The following is a 23,219-nucleotide window of genomic DNA, read 5'->3' on the forward strand; positions in this document are numbered from 1 at the left end:
AGAATTAACCAGACCAGCTCACAGATAAATAATATATTTAATAATTTCACAAACACAGAAAACTCACACAACCGAGATCCAGGGAGCACACACACGCAGCTGGGAGCAAGAGAGAGCAAGGAGCAGCCACTTCACTTCCCCATCAGAGACCCATACACAAGATAGGGATCAGAGCCTAGGATGGGTTGTTGTAAGGATGCTTAAACACAAAGATGAATGGAACCAGCCCCCTTGTTGGCAAAGGTGAGGGCGGCTGTATGTGGTGCTCCTCTAAGAGGTGACAAACCAATTGCGGTCAGGACGAAGATGGGAACGCTCCTTCGGTTTCGGGTGATGACTCTGGTAACAACAACAGAATCATAGGTGATGGGGAGTCTGGTGAAAAACCCCCCACATTTTAACGCCAGTTAGTATTGCATAACTAATAATCATACTCATACCGCATCCCATCCTGAAAGAGGATTTGAAAACAAATATAACATAGACCTATGGTCCCAAGCCTGCTCCTCGGTGTTGGGATGCTGATAGAGATTTTAATCTCTACCCCACAGTTATGTGGGGAGAATGTATCACTCAAAAGCCTGATTTGTTATACTGCTGGACGCAATATGACTGTTTGATCCTCTGCTTGTGTTTTTGCCCCGTTTTTCTTTGTATTGTGGAATGGCACTTTGGAGGGCGATAGTCTTAATTGTTCTTCCAGGATCTGCAAGCTGAGTAACTGCTGGGATGGTTCTGATGGAGCCTTGATCATTTGAGTGCCTGCTGTGATTCCTCTGCCGGGGCTGGTGTCTCAAGAACGGTCAGGAGATCATCCTTCATGGACAGCAGCAAGACTTTGGATAACAGCTGCAATTGTTGCTGCTGTTGCTGTCGCTGCCACTGCGGCTATGCTTGCTGGGGTTGCCGTTTCCCAGACAGCTGTGACCGCAGAGACTGTGGATCAGCTGTCTGGAAGGGTTAGCGAGTCCCTGCAGGCACGGAGTGCTCTGGACTCTCATATGGGACTTGGACTTTTAAATTTAAATCAACAAACTGCGCTTTTGCAAGAACAGGTAGATTCCCTTTGGCTCCTGCAACAAGTGTCTTGTACGTTACACCTGCTAATGTTGTAAATGCTTCTGATATGTTTGAACAGTTGAATGCGTGTTTGGATGGCCCTTGGAATTCCTCCTTTTTGAATTTTACCCTGCAGACAGCTCATCATATTGTTAATATGAATAGCACACGGGTTCCTGCTGTGTCTGGATCCAGTCAGTGGAATGCCATAGTTCAGTTTGGGGGCTGGGTCCAGCAATTGTCTGCAATGCTCTCACTGCGCTGATATTGCTGATATTGGGGTTATCTGTTTTTGGATTCTCTGCCGCTTTATGTGGCAATCCCACGTACAGTACACTGTCACTCAACAAGTGTTGCTCGGGTTGTCTTCGGGTAATCAGGAAGCGCCCCAAGTCTGGCTGCAGAAGTCATGAGGGATCCCTATGATGGGCAACTGTCCTGGTATAGAAAGCTCGCCTAAGACAGGGGTTAAGACCTCCCATAGAGAGGTTAGAGTACCTATCTGGGGGAGTCCTAAGACAGGGGCTCTCATGCTTTTAAAGTAAAAAGGGGGGAATTGCTGGGTCCCTTGAGGACAGGCCTTCGCACCCCCACTGGATCTGTTTTGTACTCTTGTGGTTGGTTAGTTGGAAACAGGAACAAGGACAGGAACAATCTGTCATTTTCAGCAATGTTTCTAAGGCTGTTTGCCCCTAAGATATGTGAGTTGGGATGATGAGCTTCCTGCTTTTGCTGGCTCCGCCTCCCCTGCTGAGGGCTATATATGCCGTGTGAAAAAGTGGAATAAAGGCTTGTGTGCAGAACCTGAAGTAGTGCTGTGCGTTAATCCCGACGTCCCTCGCTCAGAACAACTACAGTTGCCGTGCTGGCGCGGCAAGTATGAAAGCTTCTTTTAGTTACATGAGCGATTTCTAAGAAAAGCATATTATCAGGAACAGGTGTTTGACATAACACATCCTTTGTCCCTGGGAACGTAAACCTCAGACAAGTGGTCTCATCTTATCTAAGAATAGAAAGTTTCTGTTTCATTATCGCTTTCATGGCCTTCCCCAAGCTCCTCTTTCTCACCCTTTCTTTATCTCATCTAGTGACCAAATATGCCTGACGGCTCTCTGCACCTGCCAAATATACTTTCTTGTACCTTCTTATGCAGCAGACACCATGCGGGGTCGGGATCTAGCAAGCCTATCCATAAAGTTCAAAGTATATTATACCACTCTTTGTTCATCAACATTAACCCATCTATTCCCTTGCTCATCATACACCCCAGTGTATGGCAAGGGTTCTGCTGTAGTCTTATACATTCCCACACTGTGCTTCCCTATCCCAGAGCTGTTCCTGAAGAGATAATCCTTGTCTTGTAGATATAAAGAATATCGTCATTATAAAAGAGATGGTGCAAAGCCCATATCCTACATAGCCAGCTAATGGAGAAACCCGTCTATGCCTCAACGGGTGGCCTATACCGGGCCGTCTGCCATTGACCTCCAAGAAGCCTAGTCCCATAGGATACGCAGCTCCCGTCCGGCATAGTGACGTATGTCATGTCACACAGACGACACTGGAGTTGGTGTGGCAATCCCCCAATCATTCCTGAGACCCGAGACCAGGTCCTGAGACCTCTTCACAGTGTCAAGCACCTACCTGGCTTGGTCTTAATCGCCCTCTTCTGATGTTTCCGACAAGAGTCTCATAATGAGTTCATGCACCTTTATAAGGGCATCGGAGTAGGGCGAGTTGATAATTAGGTACCTCTTGACACTTTCCAGGGCGGACAGGCCTCTTGGTGTTTGAAAGTCCCCGGGAAAGAGGCTCGTCCACGTGTCCAGGAGGGTGCAGATGGCCCTGGTGGAAAGGGACAGACAGGACACTTAGTGGCCTGGACTTTCCTTTGCCATCCCGCCCAAGACTCCGTGCATGTGAGACTGCAAAGGAGGGGATATCCAACCCGTAGCCATACGAGGACAATGAGCAGGACTGAGAGGGCCATGGGAGCAGGGAGCTCCATGCGCCCCATGCTCAGGCTCTAATGGAGCACAGCTGAGTGAGCCTTCATGCCATGGACTGAGATGAGGGTAGGGTCTTAGAGGGCCACCGGAGGCCACAGGCTTTCCCCATATCCCCAATTGCAAGGACCGTGCTCATGCAATTCTTTTCACCCTCCAGTCAATGCTTAGACCTCAGTATGGTAGTAGAAACGTGGAACGTGAGCTCCAAGCATTGGCCACCCCTCACCCTTGGTACCCCAGGGAGCCCACCCTGCAGAGCCAAGGCCTGCCTTTCTCAGATTGTAAAGCTCACTTACGCCTTTATTTGCTCATCCTCCTGGCAGCCGGGGTGGAAGCATGCATACCTGGAGGAGATCAGGAAGGATGTTACCTGTGGAGTCCCAGTTCCCTACCTAGAAGACATCTGGGGGGCCTGCTGACTCCTGGAGCAGAATCAAAGTCCAGAGCCTAGAAGTTCTCTCTGCTCTCAGGTTACTAGTTCACCTGCATTCTGTAGGTGCTTCAAATATGTCTGTGCGGCATGTCTACCCAGACATCTCAGTGGACACAGCTTCCCTCGGATTATCCTCCACGGGTCTCCACTCAAGATCCATCTCTATCGGGTGCCCCAATATGAATTCTAGAACCCCCTTTCCAATGGGAGAAGCGCTTTGACCATGCTTCAGAAAAACTGGCCAAGGATAGAGAGCTTCCTGAAGGACACCCACACTCATTAGGGTCTCAGCTGTGGACACAGCAGTCCCTAGGGCCCAACCTGGAGGTAGTAATGTCTGACTACATGCTGCTGGCTTCTGACAAGACTCTAGCAACTAAGTAGGCCCAGAGAAAGGCAGAGGCTTCCCATAAAGGACAAGAGGATGTGAGGCCTCTGAGCCGGGAAGTGGGCACTCACCGCCTGAAGAGCACATCCAGCACCTGCTCCATGGTGGTATGAGCAGGGTAGGCGCTCAAGAAGGCCATCAGGCACTCCAGGTCCCCACGGCGAAGGGAGGCGATGAGCTGTTCTATTGCCTTCCCCAAATCCCCGAAGTTTAAGGACATTGGGACTGAGTCCCTCTGGTCCTCCAGCTGGTCCTGCGGGACGGAGTCCACTGGGTCCCCAGGGAAGGACTCAGTCAGGTCCCCGGGTACTGACTCCGGCTGGACCTCCAGGGTGCAGTCCATGGGGTGCGGGTGCCCGGGAATGACCTCCCCCTGGTCCTCCAGGTCCTCAGAGGCAGAGCCTGTCAGGTCCCCGGGGATGGACTCCTGACTGGCCTCCAGGGAGGAGCCAATCAGGTCCCCGGGGACGGTCTCCCTCAGGGCCTCCGGGTCTTCGGGGCTGGAGCCCATGGGGTCCTCAAGCAAGGACCCGGGCTGGTCCTCTGAGGCGGCGGCCATTGGGTCCCGGTCCTGGTCCTCGGGAGTGGAGCCCATCGGGTCCCGGTGCTGGTCCTCGGGAGTGGAGCCCATCGGGTCCCGGTGCTGGTCCTCGGGAGTGGAGCCCATCGGGTCCCGGTGCTGGTCCTCGGGAGTGGAGCCCATCGGGTCCCGGTGCTGGTCCTCGGGAGTGGAGCCCATCGGGTCCCGGTGCTGGTCCTCGGGAGTGGAGCCCATCGGGTCCCGGTGCTGGTCCTCGGGAGTGGAGCCCATCGGGTCCCGGTGCTGGTCCTCGGGAGTGGAGCCCATCGGGTCCCGGTGCTGGTCCTCGGGAGTGGAGCCCATCGGGTCCCGGTGCTGGTCCTCGGGAGTGGAGCCCATCGGGTCCCGGTCCTGGTCCTCGGGAGTGGAGCCCATCGGGTCCCGGTGCTGGTCCTCGGGAGTGGAGCCCATCGGATCCCGGTCCTGGTCCTCGGGAGTGGAGCCCATCGGGTCCCGGTCCTGGTCCTCGGGAGTGGAGCCCATCGGGTCCCCGGGGATGGACTCCTGACTGGCCTCCAGGGAGGAGCCAATCAGGTCCCCGGGGAAGGTCTCCCTCAGGGCCTCCGGGTCTTCGGGGCTGGAGCCCATGGGGTCCTCAAGCAAGGACCCGGGCTGGTCCTCTGAGGCGGCGGCCATTGGGTCCCGGTGCTGGTCCTCGGGAGTGGAGCCCATCGGATCCCGGTCCTGGTCCTCGGGAGTGGAGCCCATCGGGTCCCGGTCCTGGTCCTCGGGAGTGGAGCCCATCGGGTCCCCGGGGATGGACTCCTGACTGGCCTCCAGGGAGGAGCCAATCAGGTCCCCGGGGACGGTCTCCCTCAGGGCCTCCGGGTCTTCGGGGCTGGAGCCCATGGGGTCCTCAAGCAAGGACCCGGGCTGGTCCTCTGAGGCGGCGGCCATTGGGTCCCGGTGCTGGTCCTCGGGAGTGGAGCCCATCGGATCCCGGTCCTGGTCCTCGGGAGTGGAGCCCATCGGATCCCGGTCCTGGTCCTCGGGAGTGGAGCCCATCGGGTCCCTGTCCTGGTCCTCGGGAGTGGAGCCCATTGGGTCCCCGGGGATGGACTCCTGACTGGCCTCCAGGGAGGAGCCAATCAGGTCCCCGGGGACGGTCTCCCTCAGGGCCTCCGGGTCTTCGGGGCTGGAGCCCATGGGGTCCTCAAGCATGGACCCGGGCTGGTCCTCTGAGGCGGCGGCCATTGGGTCCCGGTCCTGGTCCTCGGGAGTGGAGCCCATCGGGTCCCGGTCCTGGTCCTGGGGAGTGGAGCCCATCGGGTCCCCGGGGAATAACTCCCTCTGGGCCTCCGGGGAGGTACCCATCACGTCCCTGGGAACTGACTCCTGCTGGTCGTCTGTGGAGGAGCCCATCGGGTCCCCAGGGACTGGCCCTGGCTGGTCCTTCGGGGAGTCGCCCATAGGGACCCCGGGGAGCGACTCCAGCTGAGCCTCCAGGGAGGAGCCCATCAGGTCCCAGGCGATGGACTCCTTCTGGTCCCTGGGGGCGGACTCAGTAAGGCCCCTGGGGGCTGACTCCTCCTGCTCCTCTGCAACCTGAGGAGAGATCAGGGTGGGTGGTTCAAACTGGCACAGGACTACAATGTCATGATTAGTTATTATCATTCCACGTTTTCCTGACCCTTTCACTCTGCCAAACACCAAGTTTGAGAAAACTGAGATTTCAGAGTGGTTACCTGGCTCTGGCTGCCCTGCCTCACCTGTCTTCTCCTTTCATGGCTGCCGAATGGCCAGAGGCGCTGGAGCCACGATCTCCAGGAACCTCTAGGGCCTCTAGCTCTCCTCCTCCTCCCATTGGTGTCATCGTCGGAGTTCCCACGACTCCCACAATAACAACACCACAGGAAGCACGAAGGCATGACTACTAGTCAAGCTTGTCTAAAGACAAGTGAGCCTTCTTGGCTGTCTCTAATCAGCTGGCTGCCTGGTTGCAGGTTTCTGCATTGTTATGTCACTGTTAAGGAAGTGAGGTCACTCCTGGGGTCCTCATGCCCGAGTCCTCTCCTCACACAGGCCTTCCCCAAAAGCCTCTTAGGCCCCCTCCCTCCTCCCACGTGCACTACTTGACACAGAAAGATACAAAGGTGCTTCCCATTCCACTGCTCCTAGGGATGTCTGGGTACAGGCAGCACCTCGGCTTTCCAATCTGACCTCCTATTGTTGACCTGCATCTGAAATTCTAAACCCAATCCTAATTGCCCTAGCACACCTTAAACCCTCGCCATGTTGCCTTGCTTCTAGGCTACTTTGTGTGTGTTCTCTGTGAAATATGAGCACACATCACCTGCGTGTTGGGTTTTTAATGAGGATCTCGAGTGGGACTTTAGTTTTTTAGCAAGATTTTTTTTTTAAAAAAAATCATTCTCTTTTGCTTTGTATTGTATTGTTTTGTTTTGAGACAGGATTTCTTTGGATAGCCATGGCTGTCCTGGAACTCACTTTGTAGACCAGGCTGGCCTGGAAATCTCAGAGATCCACCTGTTTCTGTTTCCTGAGTACTGGGAATGAAAGCATGCACCACAACCAGGGTCATGAGTGAGGTACTTGTATAGTTAATTATAAGCGTGTCCTTTTTTGAAAAAAAAAATTTTTTTTTTGATTTATGTTACAGACTCCTTCAGGTCTCTGCACCTAGGCATCGCCGATGTCTCCTCTTTTATTGTGAAAGTTTGCCAGCAAGGGAAGCGGTACAGGGAAAGACACTGGGGAAAGATCCAGCCAGGAGGCCTGGCGCCTTCAGCAGCTCCTCCCCACTTCCCATCTTCCCCAGTGACTGCTGAGCTTCACTGCTGCCCCCGTGTGGAGGAAAGGGACACAGCCGGCGAGAATGCCAGTGGAAAGTGCAGTGGGATGTTTTTAAGTACAAGTCTGAGGTGTGGGTAGGCGAGATTTCTCAGCGGTTAAGTGCACTGGCTGCCCTTCCATAGGTCGTGAGTTCAATTCCCACCAACCCCATGGTTCCTCACACCCGTCCGGAATGAGATCTGATGCCCTCTTCTGGTCCGGCATGCAGACATACATGCAGGCTGAATACATATCCATAATAGGTAAATAAATCTTTAAAAAACATGTAAAACTAAATAAACCTTAAACTTAAAAAAATGCTAAAAAAGAAGTGCCATCACTGTTAATATCTCAAATATATACACGAATTTATACAAACCAGCAGTATCATATGAATTTGTAGTCTATTTGTGTTCAACATTGGACAATTTACATGAACATTTATTTCTGTACTTAAATTACAAGGGCTCAAAGTAATCATTCGTGCTTAGCAGGCAGAGCACGGGGCAGCTCTCCTTTACTGACGAGGCAGCGGCACATCCCTAGAGGAGGGGGCAGTGGGGCTTCAGCTGGTGCAGCCCTGTGGCTCCTTGCAAGGCTCAAGAGTATTCCCAGGCCGCCCCACATTGTTGGACGATGTTGCCTCATCAACATCCTCACACAGGGATGCTGACAGGCCCCATCCCCGCCTGGAATTGAAGGCAACCCCCTGTGGCAAACTTACCATCCCTCTCCCTGAATGCCATTCCTGTGACCATGCTGTCTAATTCATGCTGCGGGGTGCTCCTCACTTTGCCCCCAGCGTCAGGCACCGGGCCTCACTTGCCCATGGGCCTCACTTGCCCATGGTTCAGACCCTGCTCTGCTTGCGTGCAGCAGAGCTGAGCACCAGGACCTTGCTGTGCACTGCAGGGAGGTCAGAAGAACCTTGCTGACTTCAGAACCGAACTGACCATGTCTCAGAGGAAGCAGTTCTCTTCCTCGTTTTACAGGTGAGAACAGGGAGGCTCGGGGATGTTAGTGGACTGGTTGTCAATTCCGCATAACAAACCACTCAACAGTGGAGTGACTAAGGAAATTATTGTTACTGTTACTGTCAGATTACTGTTCACACTTCCACGAGGCATCACTTTCAGCCTGGCTCCACTGAGGGTTCCTTAGGCCATGCTCACGGGAGTCACTCATGAGACTATGTCTACCTGGTGAACTCCCAGGCACTCATTGTGTTTGGTCTCAGAAAGAGGCAGGCCATCCCATCTAGAGTTTTCTGGATCAGGGTAGCCCAGGAATCTTCACACAGTCACTGTGTGAAGTTCCCAGAAAGAGAACAGAGGCGTCAAAGCGTCTGCAGATCCAGTACAGGACACTGCACACCACTCCTGTGACCATGGGAGTCCCTCACTGCTCCAGCTGTTAAGAGGGGCAAAGGGGCTTGAAACTGTGATGGATTTGTAGCCTTTGTCCTGTCTTAAAAATCTTGTCCAGCAAGCAAACTCTCTAAGCTCACCGAGGAAGTGTTGGCACGCAGAATTGGGCCTGAAGCATCTGCTTCAGTCTGTGGGTTTGACCGCAGTGGTTACTGTGGGAAAGGAAGGCCTCTTTTTCTTCAGTTCCTCATGCTTTCTGGACGCTTCTGCTCCCGCACCCAGCCCCACGGTGTGACTGCATCAGTTTTACCCGTATGCTCAGGTGCTAGTTCAGAACTTAAAGGAACGTTTCTGTGGTGAAAATCTGATGTGATCTTTTCCTTAGAAACATTCATGAACCTTTATTTATTCCTGTCTTCTGACTCCTTGGCCCTGACTGGGGAGCCAAGCATTTACACTCACGTTCACCAAACTCTACACCGACTCAGACACGTGAGCAGCTCGTATCCCACTCAAGGACACTATGTGAGTTTAAAACCCCTTCCTTCCTGTGGTATCTAGAAGCAATCAAGAATGCGCTTTTGGGAGGAGGAATTTCATTTCATTCAAAGCTAATCTAAGTGTCTCAGAGAGCTAGATTCAAGAAGCCATTTTCTTAGGAGGTTCTGAGCAACATTGTGGAAGAGTAGCTTGGGGCTGTCTTTGGAAACAGAGGGACCAAGCCTCCAAGCTAGCGCCGACCAGCTTCTTACAACAAATTATGATGAAATAAAACAAATCGAGCAAGATATAGATTTTTTGGACAGTTTAAATTGCCTGCTGGTTAATGCAGAGAACACATTATTCAAAATTCAAGTCATATTCAAAGTATATTTTCGTTATTGAAGAAATAAGTTCTCTGAATTTTGTAACATTTGAATTTTGTGACATTGTGTGTATGTGTGTATTTATAATCTGGCATTCTTTTTTTTTAACTGTTTATTTATTTATTATGTATACAATATTCTGTCTGCATGTATGCCTACAGGCCAGAAGAGGGCACCAGACCTCATTACAAATGGCTGTGAGCCACCATGTGGTTGCTGGGAATTGAACTCAGGACCTTTGGAAGAGCAGTAAATGCTCCTAACTGCTGAGCCATTTCTCCAGCCCCGACACTGTATATTTTTTAAATCTAATACTCATTTTTCTTTTAAGCACATAGAAAGTTTAGAGTAACAGATACAAAAGTCCATAAAACTTTTTGAAAGAATCAATGCATGTCATCTTGTTACCGTAATAGTATTTGACACTTTTTAGATAGCTTATTTGGTTTTATGGTGTACATAAGAATAAGATTGCAGCCGGGCTGTGGTGGTGCATGTCTTTAATCCCAGCACTGGGATAGCAGAGACAGGTGGGGATCTCTGTGAGTTCAAGGCCAGCCTGGTCTAGGAAGCGAGTCCAGGACAGGACCCAAAGATACAGAGAAACACTGTATCAAAAAAAAGAACGAGACTGCATCTTATTGTTATCCCATCTTTTTTACTTTTCTATGGCTGTGAGGAGACACTATGCCCAAGACAACTTCCAGAAGAAAGCTCTAAACGGGACTTACAGTTTCAGAGGATGAGTCCATGATCGTCATGGCAGGGAGCACGGCAGCAGGAAACAGGCATGATGCGGGAGCAACAGTTGAGAGCTCACATCTTGAAACACATGAGGCAGAAAGAGAGCTAACAGTCACGCCTCTTCCAACAATGCCACACCTCCCAATCCTTCCCACATAGTTCTATGAACTGGAGGGAGGGTCAACTATTCAAATATTTGTGCCTATGAGAGTCATTCTCATTCAGATACATATTCCATACCTGTTCCTGTTGGCTTCTGGCCAACATATCAGAATGAAAAATGCATTTTGTCCAACTCCAACAGTCCCCCGAGTCTTTCAGTCTGAACAATCTCACAGGACTCTCTTAACTGTAATCCCCCTGTAAAATAATAACAAAAAAATCAACTACATACTTCTGATATACAATTGCACAGTTATACATTACCATTCCAGAACACATGGTAAAATAATAGAGGACAGTGAGGAAATATTGGACCAAAACCCCCAAATTTCAAATCCCATAGCCCTGTGTCTACTGTCAAAGGGCTGACTTAGACGGCTCCACCCCTTTAGCTTTGCTGGCTGCAGCACAACTCTCTCTCTCTTGGGCTGTGCATTAGTCAGGGTTCTCTAGAGAACAGAACTGATAGAACGTGTGTGTGTTTCTGTGTGCGTAGCAAGTGAATTTATTTCATCATAGATTTATGATATACCCAATTTTTCTAGGTCTCTGATATGAAGTGCTCTCTCACTGGCTAATCCCATCCTAGTGTTTATTGCAAAAATCTTCAACTATTCTAAATATTGCACTCATTTGGGCATCTTTCCCAGAGCTGATCTAATTATATAAGAGGAGCTTTAGTTTTCTGTTCATTTAAACTCAAATTTTTACCTTTTTAATGAATTGACCTGGTATTTTGACTAATGCTGCCCTAAATTTACATATTGCTTGGAAAAAACTGGCAACTTTGCAACGTCACTGGGAAATGTTAAATGGGTGTGCTGATGGGTTTTTGGGTTTGTTCTCAAGACAGAGTTTCTCTGTGTAGCTCTGGCTGTCCTGGAATGCACTCTGTAGACCAGGCTGGCCTCAAACCCACAGAGATTCCTGCTGGCTCTGACTCGCTATGATAATGATTCTTTTTTTTTTTTTTAAAGATTTATTTATTACATATACAGTGTTCTGCTTGCATGTATACTTGCAGGCCAGAAGAGGGAACCAGATCTCATTACAGATGGTTGCTGGAAATTGAACTCAGGACCTCTGGAAGAGCAGTCAGTGCTCTTAACCTCTGAGCCATCTCTCCAGCCCAATGATAATGATTCTTTAAAAACTTTGCAGTTGCTACAGCCTGCAACTATGCTGAGTTCTGCTGCAAAAGAGTCTTTATCAATAGGATTAAGTTAAGGACTAGCAGCGAGGAAGTTGCCCTGGATCTTCTAGAGAGTAACTAACAAATACCACCATGAGAGGGTGACCAGAAGCAGACAAGGAGATGTGAAAGTTGTGTCAGAAGATGGGGTATGGGCCACAAACCAAGAAGAATGTAGACAACTTCTAGAAAATGAAACAGGTGTGGGAATGACTTCTCTCCTAGAGCCTCGAGAAGGAAGGCAGCTCTACTGACCCTGTTTAAACTTCTGACTTCCATAACGTAGCTGCCGATAGGGCTAAGGAGGGGATGGATCCCTATGCAGGAGTATAGAATCATCGTCTGCACACTTCATGCCTGTCTCATGTTATTCTTTACTAACAGAGGAATAAATGTTTAGAAATTGGGTAGGCAAGCTTGTCCAGAAGGGATTAAGTTACTTTTTAAAATGTAATTTCCCCTGTCAAAGATTTTGAAAAAGAGTTCCCAGTGCGGAGTCTGAACTTCATAGTTTCATGAAGTGTGTTGTGGTACCAACATGAAATGTGCCCACAGGCTCATGCGCTCCATCACTCAGTCCCTTATTACAGTAACTGTAACCTCAGTCCTCGCTACTTCACTGTTAAAATGAAGTCTTACTCACAAAGACTGGTCCTGTGTTTCCTCTTAGGTGTGGCTAGACCTGTCTCTATTTAACCAGGCTGCTCTACAATGTTAATCTCTAAAAAATATTTGTTTTAGTTGTTGCTAACAGTTTTAGTTTATTACTTATATTCTAATTTTCTGTAAAGTATCTTCTTAAACAGTTCTTACTCTGTATTAAATTTAGAAATATTTACCTTTGGGGTGCTACACTTTGCCCTCTAAACTCTAGATTACACTGAAAAGCTACTTATATATGCCTACTTACCAAGAATTAATCCTATGACAAATGTTTTCATGTGAACTGGGTCATAGATCCACACATAAACCTAGAAGAATCAAGAAACCTCAGTGCTTAAAAGTTCTGCGGTCACACTGCAGTCAAGTGTACTCCACACTGCAGCTCCTCGAAGGCACCCCAACACCTAACACCCGAAGAACGTTTTCCTTTCAAGATCAGAACTACACTCAATCATTAAAAGGCTCTCAGTTTGAGCTCTCAGTTTCTGTAAAGTACAGCATTCTTCCATTTCCGAGTTCTATTTTGAAAAAACTTTTTATCGCTTTTATTCTGATCTGTTTATATTTCTAACACTTGGGATTTCAACTCAACCCTTATTACACTGTTTCCATATTCCCTGGGAATTAGATTCACAAACATTAGTTTGGCTACTCATCACTAAATAAAACCCTATATTTTAAAAAGAGACATTTTCCAATTTTAAAAGTTCAGAGACATGGTGTTTCTTGAGTGTGGGGGTATGTGTGCACACAAACTAACCTTTTCAAGATGACAAGGGTTCAGCTTTTGTTCAGCCTGCTTCCTCCTGGACAGACCTACAATTCCTTCCTGGTACAATGGGCAATCTGCCAGTTGGTTCTGAAGACTTATGGCAGGTGTCTACCGTCTCCTACCTAACTGGTAACCGACAATGCTTACTACATTATACAGAATACAGAAAGATGTGTAGGTGCCTATGTCTTTAGGGAACTCTAAAATTCTTTACAGAGAATTGCACTATATTTTACTATACCAATCCCAGTGTCTGTGAAGCATCTGGCACACACGGATGTACTCAACGCTTAACTCAAGATATCTAAGCTCTTCCCAATGCAGAATTTAAACAGAGAGCCCTAGGAAACACTGCTTTTTACATATTTGATAATTGGTATCAGTGAATTAAGAAAGAATATGTCTTGAAATTCACATCAGTTTGGCGGCTAAGACATAGTTATTATTTTTGTAGTAGTTAAGTGACTACCATAACAGCCTCCATGCAAGGCCATCATCGCATAAATCTCACTACAAAAGATAGAATGGAACTATGCCCTTGAACAAAGCATTAGCAATGTTGAAAATTTCAGGGCTCCAAGAGCTGCGTCTGATGAAACACTGCTGAAGAGCCAGAAACCAGTAGGTGATTCCCATGAACCATTCTCCTGCTTCTCTTTATGATAACAGAAATTCTGTGTTCTGACTGGGCAAATTAAACCCTCAGTATAAAAAGTGCATTTTGAAGACCTTATTTCAGGTGATCAGTAAATCCAAGTGTGCATTCATAAGAAGGTTTCCTGGAAAGGAATAAACATGCCTCTCCTTCCTTTTCTCTGTGGATGTAGTTTTAGGGTTGATGGTCTTTATGGATCACGAGGCACCCTGGCCAGAAGATTCTAACACAGGGAAAAAGAAAGGAGGATCTCAGGCCCGCCATGGAGCTCCATGCCTGTGCTGCTCACCCCTAGACTACACTAATGAGAAAGAGTCCAGCATGTGTTCTATACTAAGCGATCGTAATTTCGGGTTTCACATCACTCATATCCAGTCAAATCTGACTCTAACATCTTATAAAACTAGCTTAGAAAAGTGAATTTTTTGAAAGTGACTTTCATGTACTTAAATTAAGTATTAGATTTTTCTAAATTATTTCTTTTCGTAGTGATGGTATCAAATATATTTCTAAGATTTTTCTAGGAAAAACTGGAATTCTATCATACTCAAATCCAATATTCTAATCTCACCTCATCTCCATCCAGAAAAACTTGATCATCATGTGGCTCAAGTTTGACTTTTTTCTTAGTTTCCTTCTTTTTTTGGAGTTCCTGAAGTTTCCTCCTATGAACAGACAGGTGAATAGAATAAATGCTTCAGATAGCAAACAATGCAACATTAATGAAGGGAGAAATCTGATGATTGCAACACTAATAAAAATCCTTGAGATCAGTATTTACAGATAGCCCAACAGTTACTTCATGTGGCTGTAAAAGCTTTATGATCATAGGACAATTAAAGATCACATGTACAAATGATTTTTACTTTTTTAATTTGTGTGTGGATGTTTTCCCTGCATTTTGTCTAAAACACGTGCATGCAGAGCTTTTAAGAGAGCCAGAAACAGATTCATCGCAATGCCCAGCAAAATCCCAGCAAAATTCTTCAAAGACCTCGAAAGAACGGTACTCAACCTCATTTGGAAAAGCAAAAATCCCAGGAGAGCCAAAACAATCCTGCAGAATAAAAGAACTTCTGGAGGCATCACAATCCCTGACTTTATACTCTGCTACAGAGTTACAGTATTGAACACAGCCTGGTATTGGCATAAGAACAGAAAGGAGGACCAATGGAACTGAACAGAGGACCCGGATATCAATCCACACATCTTTGAACATCTGATATTTGATAAAGAAGTAAAAAATATCAAATGGGAAAAAAGCATATTTAACATGTAGTGCTGCTATAACGGGATATCAACATGTGGAAGAATGAAAATAGACCCCTATCTATCACCATGCACAAAACTCAAGTCCAAATGGATTAAAGACCTCAACATAAAGCCAGACACACTGAACCTTATAGAAGAGAAAGTGGGAAGTACAATTGGATGCACAGGCACAGGGAACGACTTCCATTTAGAATCCCAGCAGCAGAGACACTGAGAGAAACAATAAACGGGACCTCCTGAAACTGAAAAGCTTCTGTAAAGCAAAGGACACGGCCAACAAGACAAAACAACAGCTTACAGAATGAAAAAAGATCTTCACTAAGCCCACATCAGACAGAGGTCTTATATACAAAGAACTCAAGAAATTAGACACCAAAAGATCACATAATCCAATAAATAAACGGAGTACAGACCTAAACCAGAGATCTCCCAACAGAGGAATCTTAAACGGCTGAAAGACACTTAAGGAAATGTTCAACATCCTTAGTCATCAGAGAAATGCAAATCAAAACAACTCTGAGATTACATCTTACACCTCTAAGAATGGCCAAGATCAAAAACACTGATGACAACTTATGCTGGAGAGGTTGTGGGGAAAGGGAACACTTCTGCATTGCTGGTGGGAACGCAAGCTGGTACAACCCCTTTGGATGTCAGTGTGGCGATTTCTCAGAAAATTGGGAAACAACCTTCCTCAAGACCCAGCAATACCACTTTTGGGTGTATAACCAAAAGATGCTCAATCGTGCCACAAGGACATGTGCTCAACTACGTTCATAGCAGTTTAATTTGTCATAGCCAGAACCTGGAAACAACCTAAATATCCCTCGATCAAAGAATGGATAAGGAAAATGTGGTACATTTACACAATGGAGTACTATACGGCAGAAAAAAATAACATCTTGAATTTTGCAGGAAAATGGATGGATCTACAAAACATTGTTTTGAGTGAGGAAACTCAGACACAGAAAGACAATTATCACATGTACTCACTCATAGGTGGTTTGTAAACATAAAGAAAAGAAAGCCAGCATACAAACCACAATCCCAGAGAACTTAGACAACAATGCGGACACTAAGAGAGACTTAAATAGATCTACATGCAAAGTAGAAAGTATAAAAAGACAAGATCTCCTGAGTAAATTGGGAGGGTAGGGACCTTGGGGAGGATTGAAGGAGGAGGGGAGAGCCAGGGAGGGGATCAGAGAAAAATAAAGAGCTCAATAAATATCAATAAAATAAAATAAAAAATTAAAAAGAGAGAGAGAGACATCCCCGGAACTGGAGTTAACAGAGGTTATGAGCCGCCACGTGGCTGTTGGAAACTGACTGTGGGTCCCCTGAACAACAGTGCGCCATCCCTCCAGCCCCCACAGTGACTTTTAAAGTTTTAATTTAACTTCAGGAAGCTTACCTTTTTGGACTCTTCCTTTTCACCATCTTTCTTTTTCTCTTTTTCCTTTGTTGCCCTTTCTTCTTTTGAATTTTCTTTCTTGTTCTTTTTATCTTCTTCTTTCCCACTTTCAGAAATTTTCCTTCTTCTTTTTCTTTTTTTATGTCTTTATCACACTTCATTTCCATTACTTTCAGAGCCCGATGAAAAAACTGTTTCTTTAAAAGTCTGTGGGAAAAGTGACAGTTCTAGAATTACAACTCCCATGAATTACAAAGACACAAACTTTTTAAAAAAGCAACTATATCAAGACCCAAATAAAATGAGCAAGGAAGATATGAACTGGCAACTCATAAATGAAATTATCATCAGTAAGACTATGGAAAAAAATACAATCAAGTAGGACAAGCATACAAAAGAGTATGAGGAATTCCACAAAAGAAAAAATGCCAATCATTCTCTGAAAAGCAGTCAAAACTGTCATTTGAACTAACACAAGTGACGTTACTGCTTTGAGACTTACCCGCAGAGTCTCTATGAAGTCTCAGTGACAGTAATTACGACTCATTCTCAATGTTATGCCTCTAACACAAGAGTCAAAGGGAACATAGTTTATTGAAGAAATGTCAACACGGGAAACTGTGTTCCCGACTTCTGGGGCACCTACACTCTCTCTTGCTTGATTGGGTTTCCTTGTGATACCCAATTAATTCTAGCTCATGGGCATCCTACACAGCAAATGTCAAGATCTCCTCATTTGGCCTAGTCTTGTTCAGAAGCAGATACTTGAATGCAATTGTGAAACTGCTCCAACTGCCCCCCCCAATAAATGTTATTTATATCTGTTTGGTAATGTATAAATAAACAAGAATTTGAAATGAATCTTCAATGATTACTACTTGTAAATACAAAGGGGAATTTAAAAGCAGCAGGTTAAGGAGTTACTTAAGTAAGGAGAAGAATGTTCTTTTACTTCAGAATGTCTTGAAAAATTATTATAGAAGATATATTCTATTTTGCTTATATAGCCACTCAATATTTAATGGGAAATATATAATTTTTATGGGAACACCAAAATTTTATTAGATTATAGATGCCCACATACTAAAACTTCTGCTCAAAATAGTAATGTGATTAACTATAAAGTAATATTACAGCAATTTAGAATTGTCTCTACATCATTAGTTTGTGTCTTTGGATTTCAATTTACTCTGTGGAAAAAAACTTTTTCAGTCACTTACCAAAAAAAAAAAAAATCCTCAGTAAGAAGTTGCAGAAGGGCACAGACCTAGCAGGGCTGCTGCTTCTGCTGCTCGTCCAGCATGGCTGCCCACACACAGCAAAGCCAAGCATGTAACCACTGCCTAATAAAGGCACTTCCCAGCAAGCCCCCGGCCAACATTTGCTCAAATGGAGAGAAACTAAGAGCAATGCCACTAAAATCAGGACCAAGACAAGGCTATGCATTCTCTCAACACTTACTCGACATAGTACTTAAGTTTCAGCTAAAGAAATACAACAACTGGAGGAGACCAAGGGGGATGAAAACAGGAAAGGAAAAAGTCAAAGGATCCTATAGCTGATAAGCACTTTCAGCAAAGCAGCCAGATACAAATTAATTCATAAAAACCAGTAGCCCTCTTATATACAAATAATAAATGGACTGAGAAAGAAGGTGGGGAAAACAACACCTTTCCCAATAGTCATAAATAATACAAAGTATCTTGGGGTAATTCGAACCAAACAAATGAAAGACTTATATGATAAAAAAAATTTAAGACTCTAAAAACGATATCAGAAGATAGAAAGTTCACCCATGCTCATGGATCAGTAGGATTAAATAGTAAAAATGGTGGAAAATTCACCGTCGCCATTGTCAGAGCAATTTATGACTTTGTTCTTTTCTTAATAATGTGTATTAAGGAGCAAAAAAGCACAAATTTGTACTGCCAGGGGCAAATATAGGCAGGACAAGGAGGTACAACCACAACAACTTCAATACAAACTGTAATACAGTAACTATCCACCTTAAACCGTAATAATAAATTTCAAAAGCCTAGGAATAGCATAATTAGAAACTGCTGTTGTCTTGACACTATGGTGTAAAGACCTATGTGAAGTTGGAATATGTCTCTAATTCCCTTCTGTACCCTGTTCAAAATTACTGTTACACCAGCCAAATTCGAAACTTGCTGAGTGTTAGTATCTCTCCCAGAGTATTTTTAAAAGGTTTAAACTTTAACTTATATAGTTCAAAAGACCCGTGGGTTAATTAATCAGTAAAACTTTCCAAGTAGATATAAAATGAAAAAAGAAAAAGCCATCTTGAGCTAGGAACAGAAAGACAGAGTGAGGCAACTTGGGACTGGTTTATTAACAATTTAGCACATGCCATCAACTTATTATGCCTTTGGGTTTCTGGGTGAGCTCGTGAGGAGCTGGTCACATCGATATTTACCCCTTATCAACAAAGAACACACAACTGGGAGGGAAGTGCGGGGAAGAGATGCACAGATGACGTCCATCCCTACAGGCTGAGGGGGATGGAGTGCAGGGAGGAGGTTGCAGAGCTGGCACAGGAAAGGTGCCACCAGCTCATCGCAGCACCGACCGGGCTGGGTTTGTTTACACCGCATCGCCTGGAGGAAAGCCTTCTAGCCTCAAGTAGGCTGTGCGGTTAAAAGAACTCCTGAGAGGCAGGGGAGGGCCAACGCCACCTAACGTCTGCACCGGGAGCCCGCAGGCCGGGCCGGGGGCAGGGGACCGGGAGCGCAAAGCAGCGGCTCGGCCCTCGGGTCCGCCTCCGCCGCCTCCCACCCCAGCCACCGTGGCCTTCATTTCGGCAGCGCCAGGATGAACGGGGAAGGGACGGGAGGCAAGGGACCGCCGCTGCCGCCGCAGGAACGCGGGACCGGGAGCGGGGTTCCGAGCTTCGCTCCTCCTCCCTCCCTTCCTTCCCCGCCTCTCCGCAGACCCCGCGGCCGAGCGGCCGCCAGCACTGCCCCGCCGCAGGCCTGTCCCCGCGCCGCAACCCCGCCGAGACATCCTGCCGCCGCCCGCCCGCTCGGACGTCTTCCCCGCTCCCTCCGCCTCCCGGGGCGCCCAGGTCCCCGATTCACGGCTCCGCCGAGCTACCTGGATCCGCTTCTCCTGCCGCTTGTATCCTCGGCCGCTCCCGCCTGGTTCCTTCTGACCCGGAGCATGGACGGCCAGGAGGCGGCGTAAAGCTCGCGAGAGCGCGGCGGCTCGCGGCCCGGTACGTAGTCCGCCGCGGGCTCCGGGCTGCGGGAGGCTCCGGCGGCTGTGGGCTCCGTGCTCGCCCCGGGCGGCGGAGGCAGTGGCGGAGTGGGTCCGGGGACGGCAGGCTGCGACGAGCCTGGGCTCTCAGCCCCGCCTGGGCGTCCGAGTCGCCTGGCAGGGTCCCGGGCCCCCGCCCTCGGAGTCCCCGGCGCCGGGGCGAGGCGGTTCCGGAGGACACTGGACCTCGGGGTAGCACGGAGTCCCCTGTGGTAGGCGCTTCCTGTCCCAGCGAGCCCCTTCGCGCCTCTCTCAGTCTCCTGAGGTTCCACGGAGAAGATGAACGACGAAGGCGGAGTCAGCTAGAAGTGCTTTTACAGAAGCGTGGTTGGGGCCCTCAGTCCCCAGTGCTTTCTCAGTGTGAGGGGTTGGTTCCACCACTGACCTCCCAAAACTTGGGGTGTGTTCCCCTCCCCCAGGGGCCTGCTCAGAAGTCTTCTTCAGAATCCAGAAGGCAGGAAGAGTCCAGGGCAGTTAAGATGGAAAGAGCAAGGCTGAGTTGGGATGAAGGAGACTGCAGGCCACTTCAAGTCCGCCGTTTATTTACTAGGTACCTTGTTATTTTAGAGCCTTCTAGACCAGAGAGAAGAGCTCAAATTGATAAGCTCTTAGATACAAGTTCCCATGACACTGTGGGAATTTCAGACCGCTGTAGCTGTAGAAAGTTGGGGGAATACAGACGAGATAAAGACAATAAAGTTGAATTCTACCACTCAGGTCTGTTAACCATTTTAATTTTCTGTAGTCCTTTGTTCCCACTTTATGTGTACACCTGATGCGTGTATGTTGACTTTACCCATTTTCTCTGGCCCCAAGCATCATACAATATGGTGGTCTGCTTTTTCACTTTTACACTGTAAACACATTATTTCAAAATTCTCGACGTCTCTATTTCATATGTCTAATATAATGATTGATATGTAATTAAGGTGAATTGCAGCAACTGGTGCCTGATCCTTTTGTAAAGTAAGATTGTTAAAGGTCTCTTATTTTATTTTTTAAGAGTTCGATTCTACTCTGAAGGCAGTCATTTCTTTTCCTTCCCACTGAGATCTGTAATTTGGATCTGTGCTGTCAGGGAGCAGGAAAATTAATGACTTCTCACTAATTAGCCCACAACATAGAACATAAAATGTATTTTTGATTTGTCTAGTCCTTCCTACCCAATGATGATTCTGTTCTGTGCTGTTTTATTTGGAAGGCACTGGATTGTTTCTATAGGTCAGTTGATCTGTACATGAAAACACTATTTCATTTAGTAGAGATTGACTTCTTTCCAAATGTAAAGGGTTAGGTTATGCTTGTGTTGATCAGGGATGTCTAGATAAATATATATATATATATGTTATATGTTATATTTAATTCAATATATAAAATATATATTAAAAGGGAATTTGTTCCATCAGGTGGCATAATACTATTTGGGTTGTCCAACAATAACTGTCTCACTCTGGGGATGATGAGAGCCCGGGTAGTGGCTCAGCCCATGAAGCTGGGTAGCTGAGCACCCCGGTCTAGTGCTGAAAACCTGGAGGGTTCCTAGAGCTGTCTTGGTGTTTGGGACATGTTAGGATCTGCAGGCATTTGCACCCTAGTAACAGTGAAGGAATTCAGCAGCAGGAAGGAGCAGCAGCAGCAGGAGGAAGCAGCAGGAAGCAGCAGCAGCAGCAGCAGCAGCAGCAGCAGCAGCAGCAGGGCAGATGAGCTTCCCAGTGGTAGTGAAGGAAAGCAGGCAAAAGCAAAAGCTTCTTTCTACCTCCTTTCTTGAGGTTGCCACAAAAATCTACCACTAATATTTAGGGTGGGTCTTCCCTTTTCAGATATCCCGATGAAGAAAATCCCCTATAGATGTGTCCAGTGGCTTGCCTTTCAGTTGATTCCAGATTCAGCCAAGTACAATCCCAAAACTAACCATTATGAGCTCCTTCTCAAACTATGGTTCTATTACCTTCAGAAGAGATTTAATTTATTAGCCTCATGTTCTCCTTGTTACGCACACTAGACCACAGTTGGTTTCTTCTTTCTCTCTCCCATCCAGAATATTTCATTTCTCAAGTCCAATGTCTTCTTTCAGCTAGCATTTATTTGGTATTTGACAATATTGGTTGTTCACATATTCTCCATCTTGACCTTTATGATACGTCTTTAACCCGCCCTTCTCCCTTTTTTCCTAACCAAATCTCTGTTCATAGACATTTGCAAGCAACAGTGTACTCTCTCAAAAGTGATACTTGTGTTTCTGTTGCAGTGGTAGCCAGTAACCCCTTCTCCCAAGACAAGGTTTCTCTGTAGTTTTGAAGCCTGTCCTGGAACTAGCTCTCGTAGACCAGGCTGGCCTCAAACTCACAAGATCCACCTCCCTCTTACTCCTGATGGTGGGATTGAAGTTGTGCACCACTAACTTCCGGCTGGTAGTCAGCTTTTTAAAAAGCATTAAAAGGGTCAATTTACACGAGATAAGGAAGAATACAAAAATATGTTGATAGGGCAAAATCAGACAACAAAAGTTTGAACACTGAATACTCATTTTCTGTAGTAGTCTGAAGAAAGGGCTCCTCGCCTACCTACCTATTACCTGTCTGCCCTTATGAAACACCTATGTTGTTTGGTTTTAAAATTTCTCCACGTTAGGCAGATATCTCGTGAGATGACAAGGGGTAGGGAAATGACACAAAGGTCCTTGTCCCAGACCTTTCTGCCCTTCCTGCTTCCTAGTCCTACGAGGCAGATACACTGGGTTTTGTGTGCCAAGATGGCCCTGCAGTTTCAACTGGTCATTCTTAGTTCAAACATCCAAAATGCTTCAAAACCTTAAACATTCTGAATATTGAAATGATGCTACAAGTAGGAAAGAGCATGTCTGACTTTAATGAGTTGCAGGCCACTAGAAATAGTGTGTAACATTAATTTCTAGTTGTATCTATCACATGTATTTGAAACCTATACAGCTCATGTATATACAAAGCTTCGGTTTCCCCATAAAAATCTGAAATTCGATACAATTATGATGATGAGGATTTGGGATAAAGAATATTCAACTTGTAGAAATTTCCTCCTCCTTAATCATTTTTGATTCTCCTGTTTGCATGTTCTGGGGAATTTCAGCTACACTCTCAGCTCAATGTTGAAATCCTGCCTGGATATGTATTTCCAGGTTTCTTCCAGATGTCTATCTGCACTGGGTGTTGAACTAGAAATCCCCATGCCACAGCAGCACCTTTCCCCTTCATTATATAACTGTAATTTCAGTCACTACATCATCCACTCAGTCATGCTAGAAACCTTGAAAGTATGCCAGCCAGGCCCTACTGTTAGTCATTCACTGGTCTTGTGATTGTACGACTGAGATGTTTGGAATTCTTCCCTTCCTATCACTGTCTTCATCAGGTCTTGGTTACTCAGTGAACAATTACTGTGACAGCCTCCCAGTTGTCCTTCACTACCCTCTGTGCACCATACCGTCTTTTCCACTCTTGTTGACCACCCCCATTGCTGTGTATTGTGCACAGAACATTGTATAATGGCCAATATTTGTTCATATAACCTAAGAGTTGCAGTTCTGGGTCCCCTCTTC

General features: G+C 46.5%; 1 protein-coding gene across 4 annotated transcripts; it reads right to left on the reverse strand.

Moving 5' to 3' along the window:
• Window positions 1–18: 18 nt before the first annotated feature.
• On the reverse strand, window positions 19–19,620 carry LOC148118822 (uncharacterized). Of its 4 annotated transcripts, XM_087899539.1 has the most exons (11): window positions 19,484–19,620; window positions 16,370–16,576; window positions 14,255–14,348; window positions 12,504–12,564; window positions 10,480–10,599; window positions 10,227–10,317; window positions 7,987–8,168; window positions 3,961–6,014; window positions 3,365–3,412; window positions 2,704–2,904; window positions 19–339 (listed from the first exon to the last, which is right to left on the reverse strand). In XM_087899539.1, exons 7-10 carry the CDS (start codon window positions 7,987–7,989, stop codon window positions 2,715–2,717), a joined length of 2,295 nt encoding a protein of 764 aa, XP_087755665.1. In that variant the 5' UTR covers window positions 7,990–8,168; window positions 10,227–10,317; window positions 10,480–10,599; window positions 12,504–12,564; window positions 14,255–14,348; window positions 16,370–16,576; window positions 19,484–19,620; the 3' UTR covers window positions 19–339; window positions 2,704–2,714. The 4 variants fall into 4 exon arrangements, with proteins under 4 accessions (XP_087755665.1, XP_087755663.1, XP_087755664.1 ...); XM_087899537.1 differs by lacking the exon at window positions 7,987–8,168; XM_087899538.1 differs by lacking the exons at window positions 7,987–8,168; window positions 12,504–12,564.
• Between the last annotated feature and the right edge of the window lie 3,599 nt (window positions 19,621–23,219).

The sequence above is a fragment of the Myodes glareolus genome, chromosome 20, assembly GCF_982192425.1.
Source record: "Myodes glareolus chromosome 20, mMyoGla1.1, whole genome shotgun sequence".
In the NCBI taxonomy this organism is placed as follows: Eukaryota; Metazoa; Chordata; class Mammalia; order Rodentia; family Cricetidae; genus Myodes; species Myodes glareolus.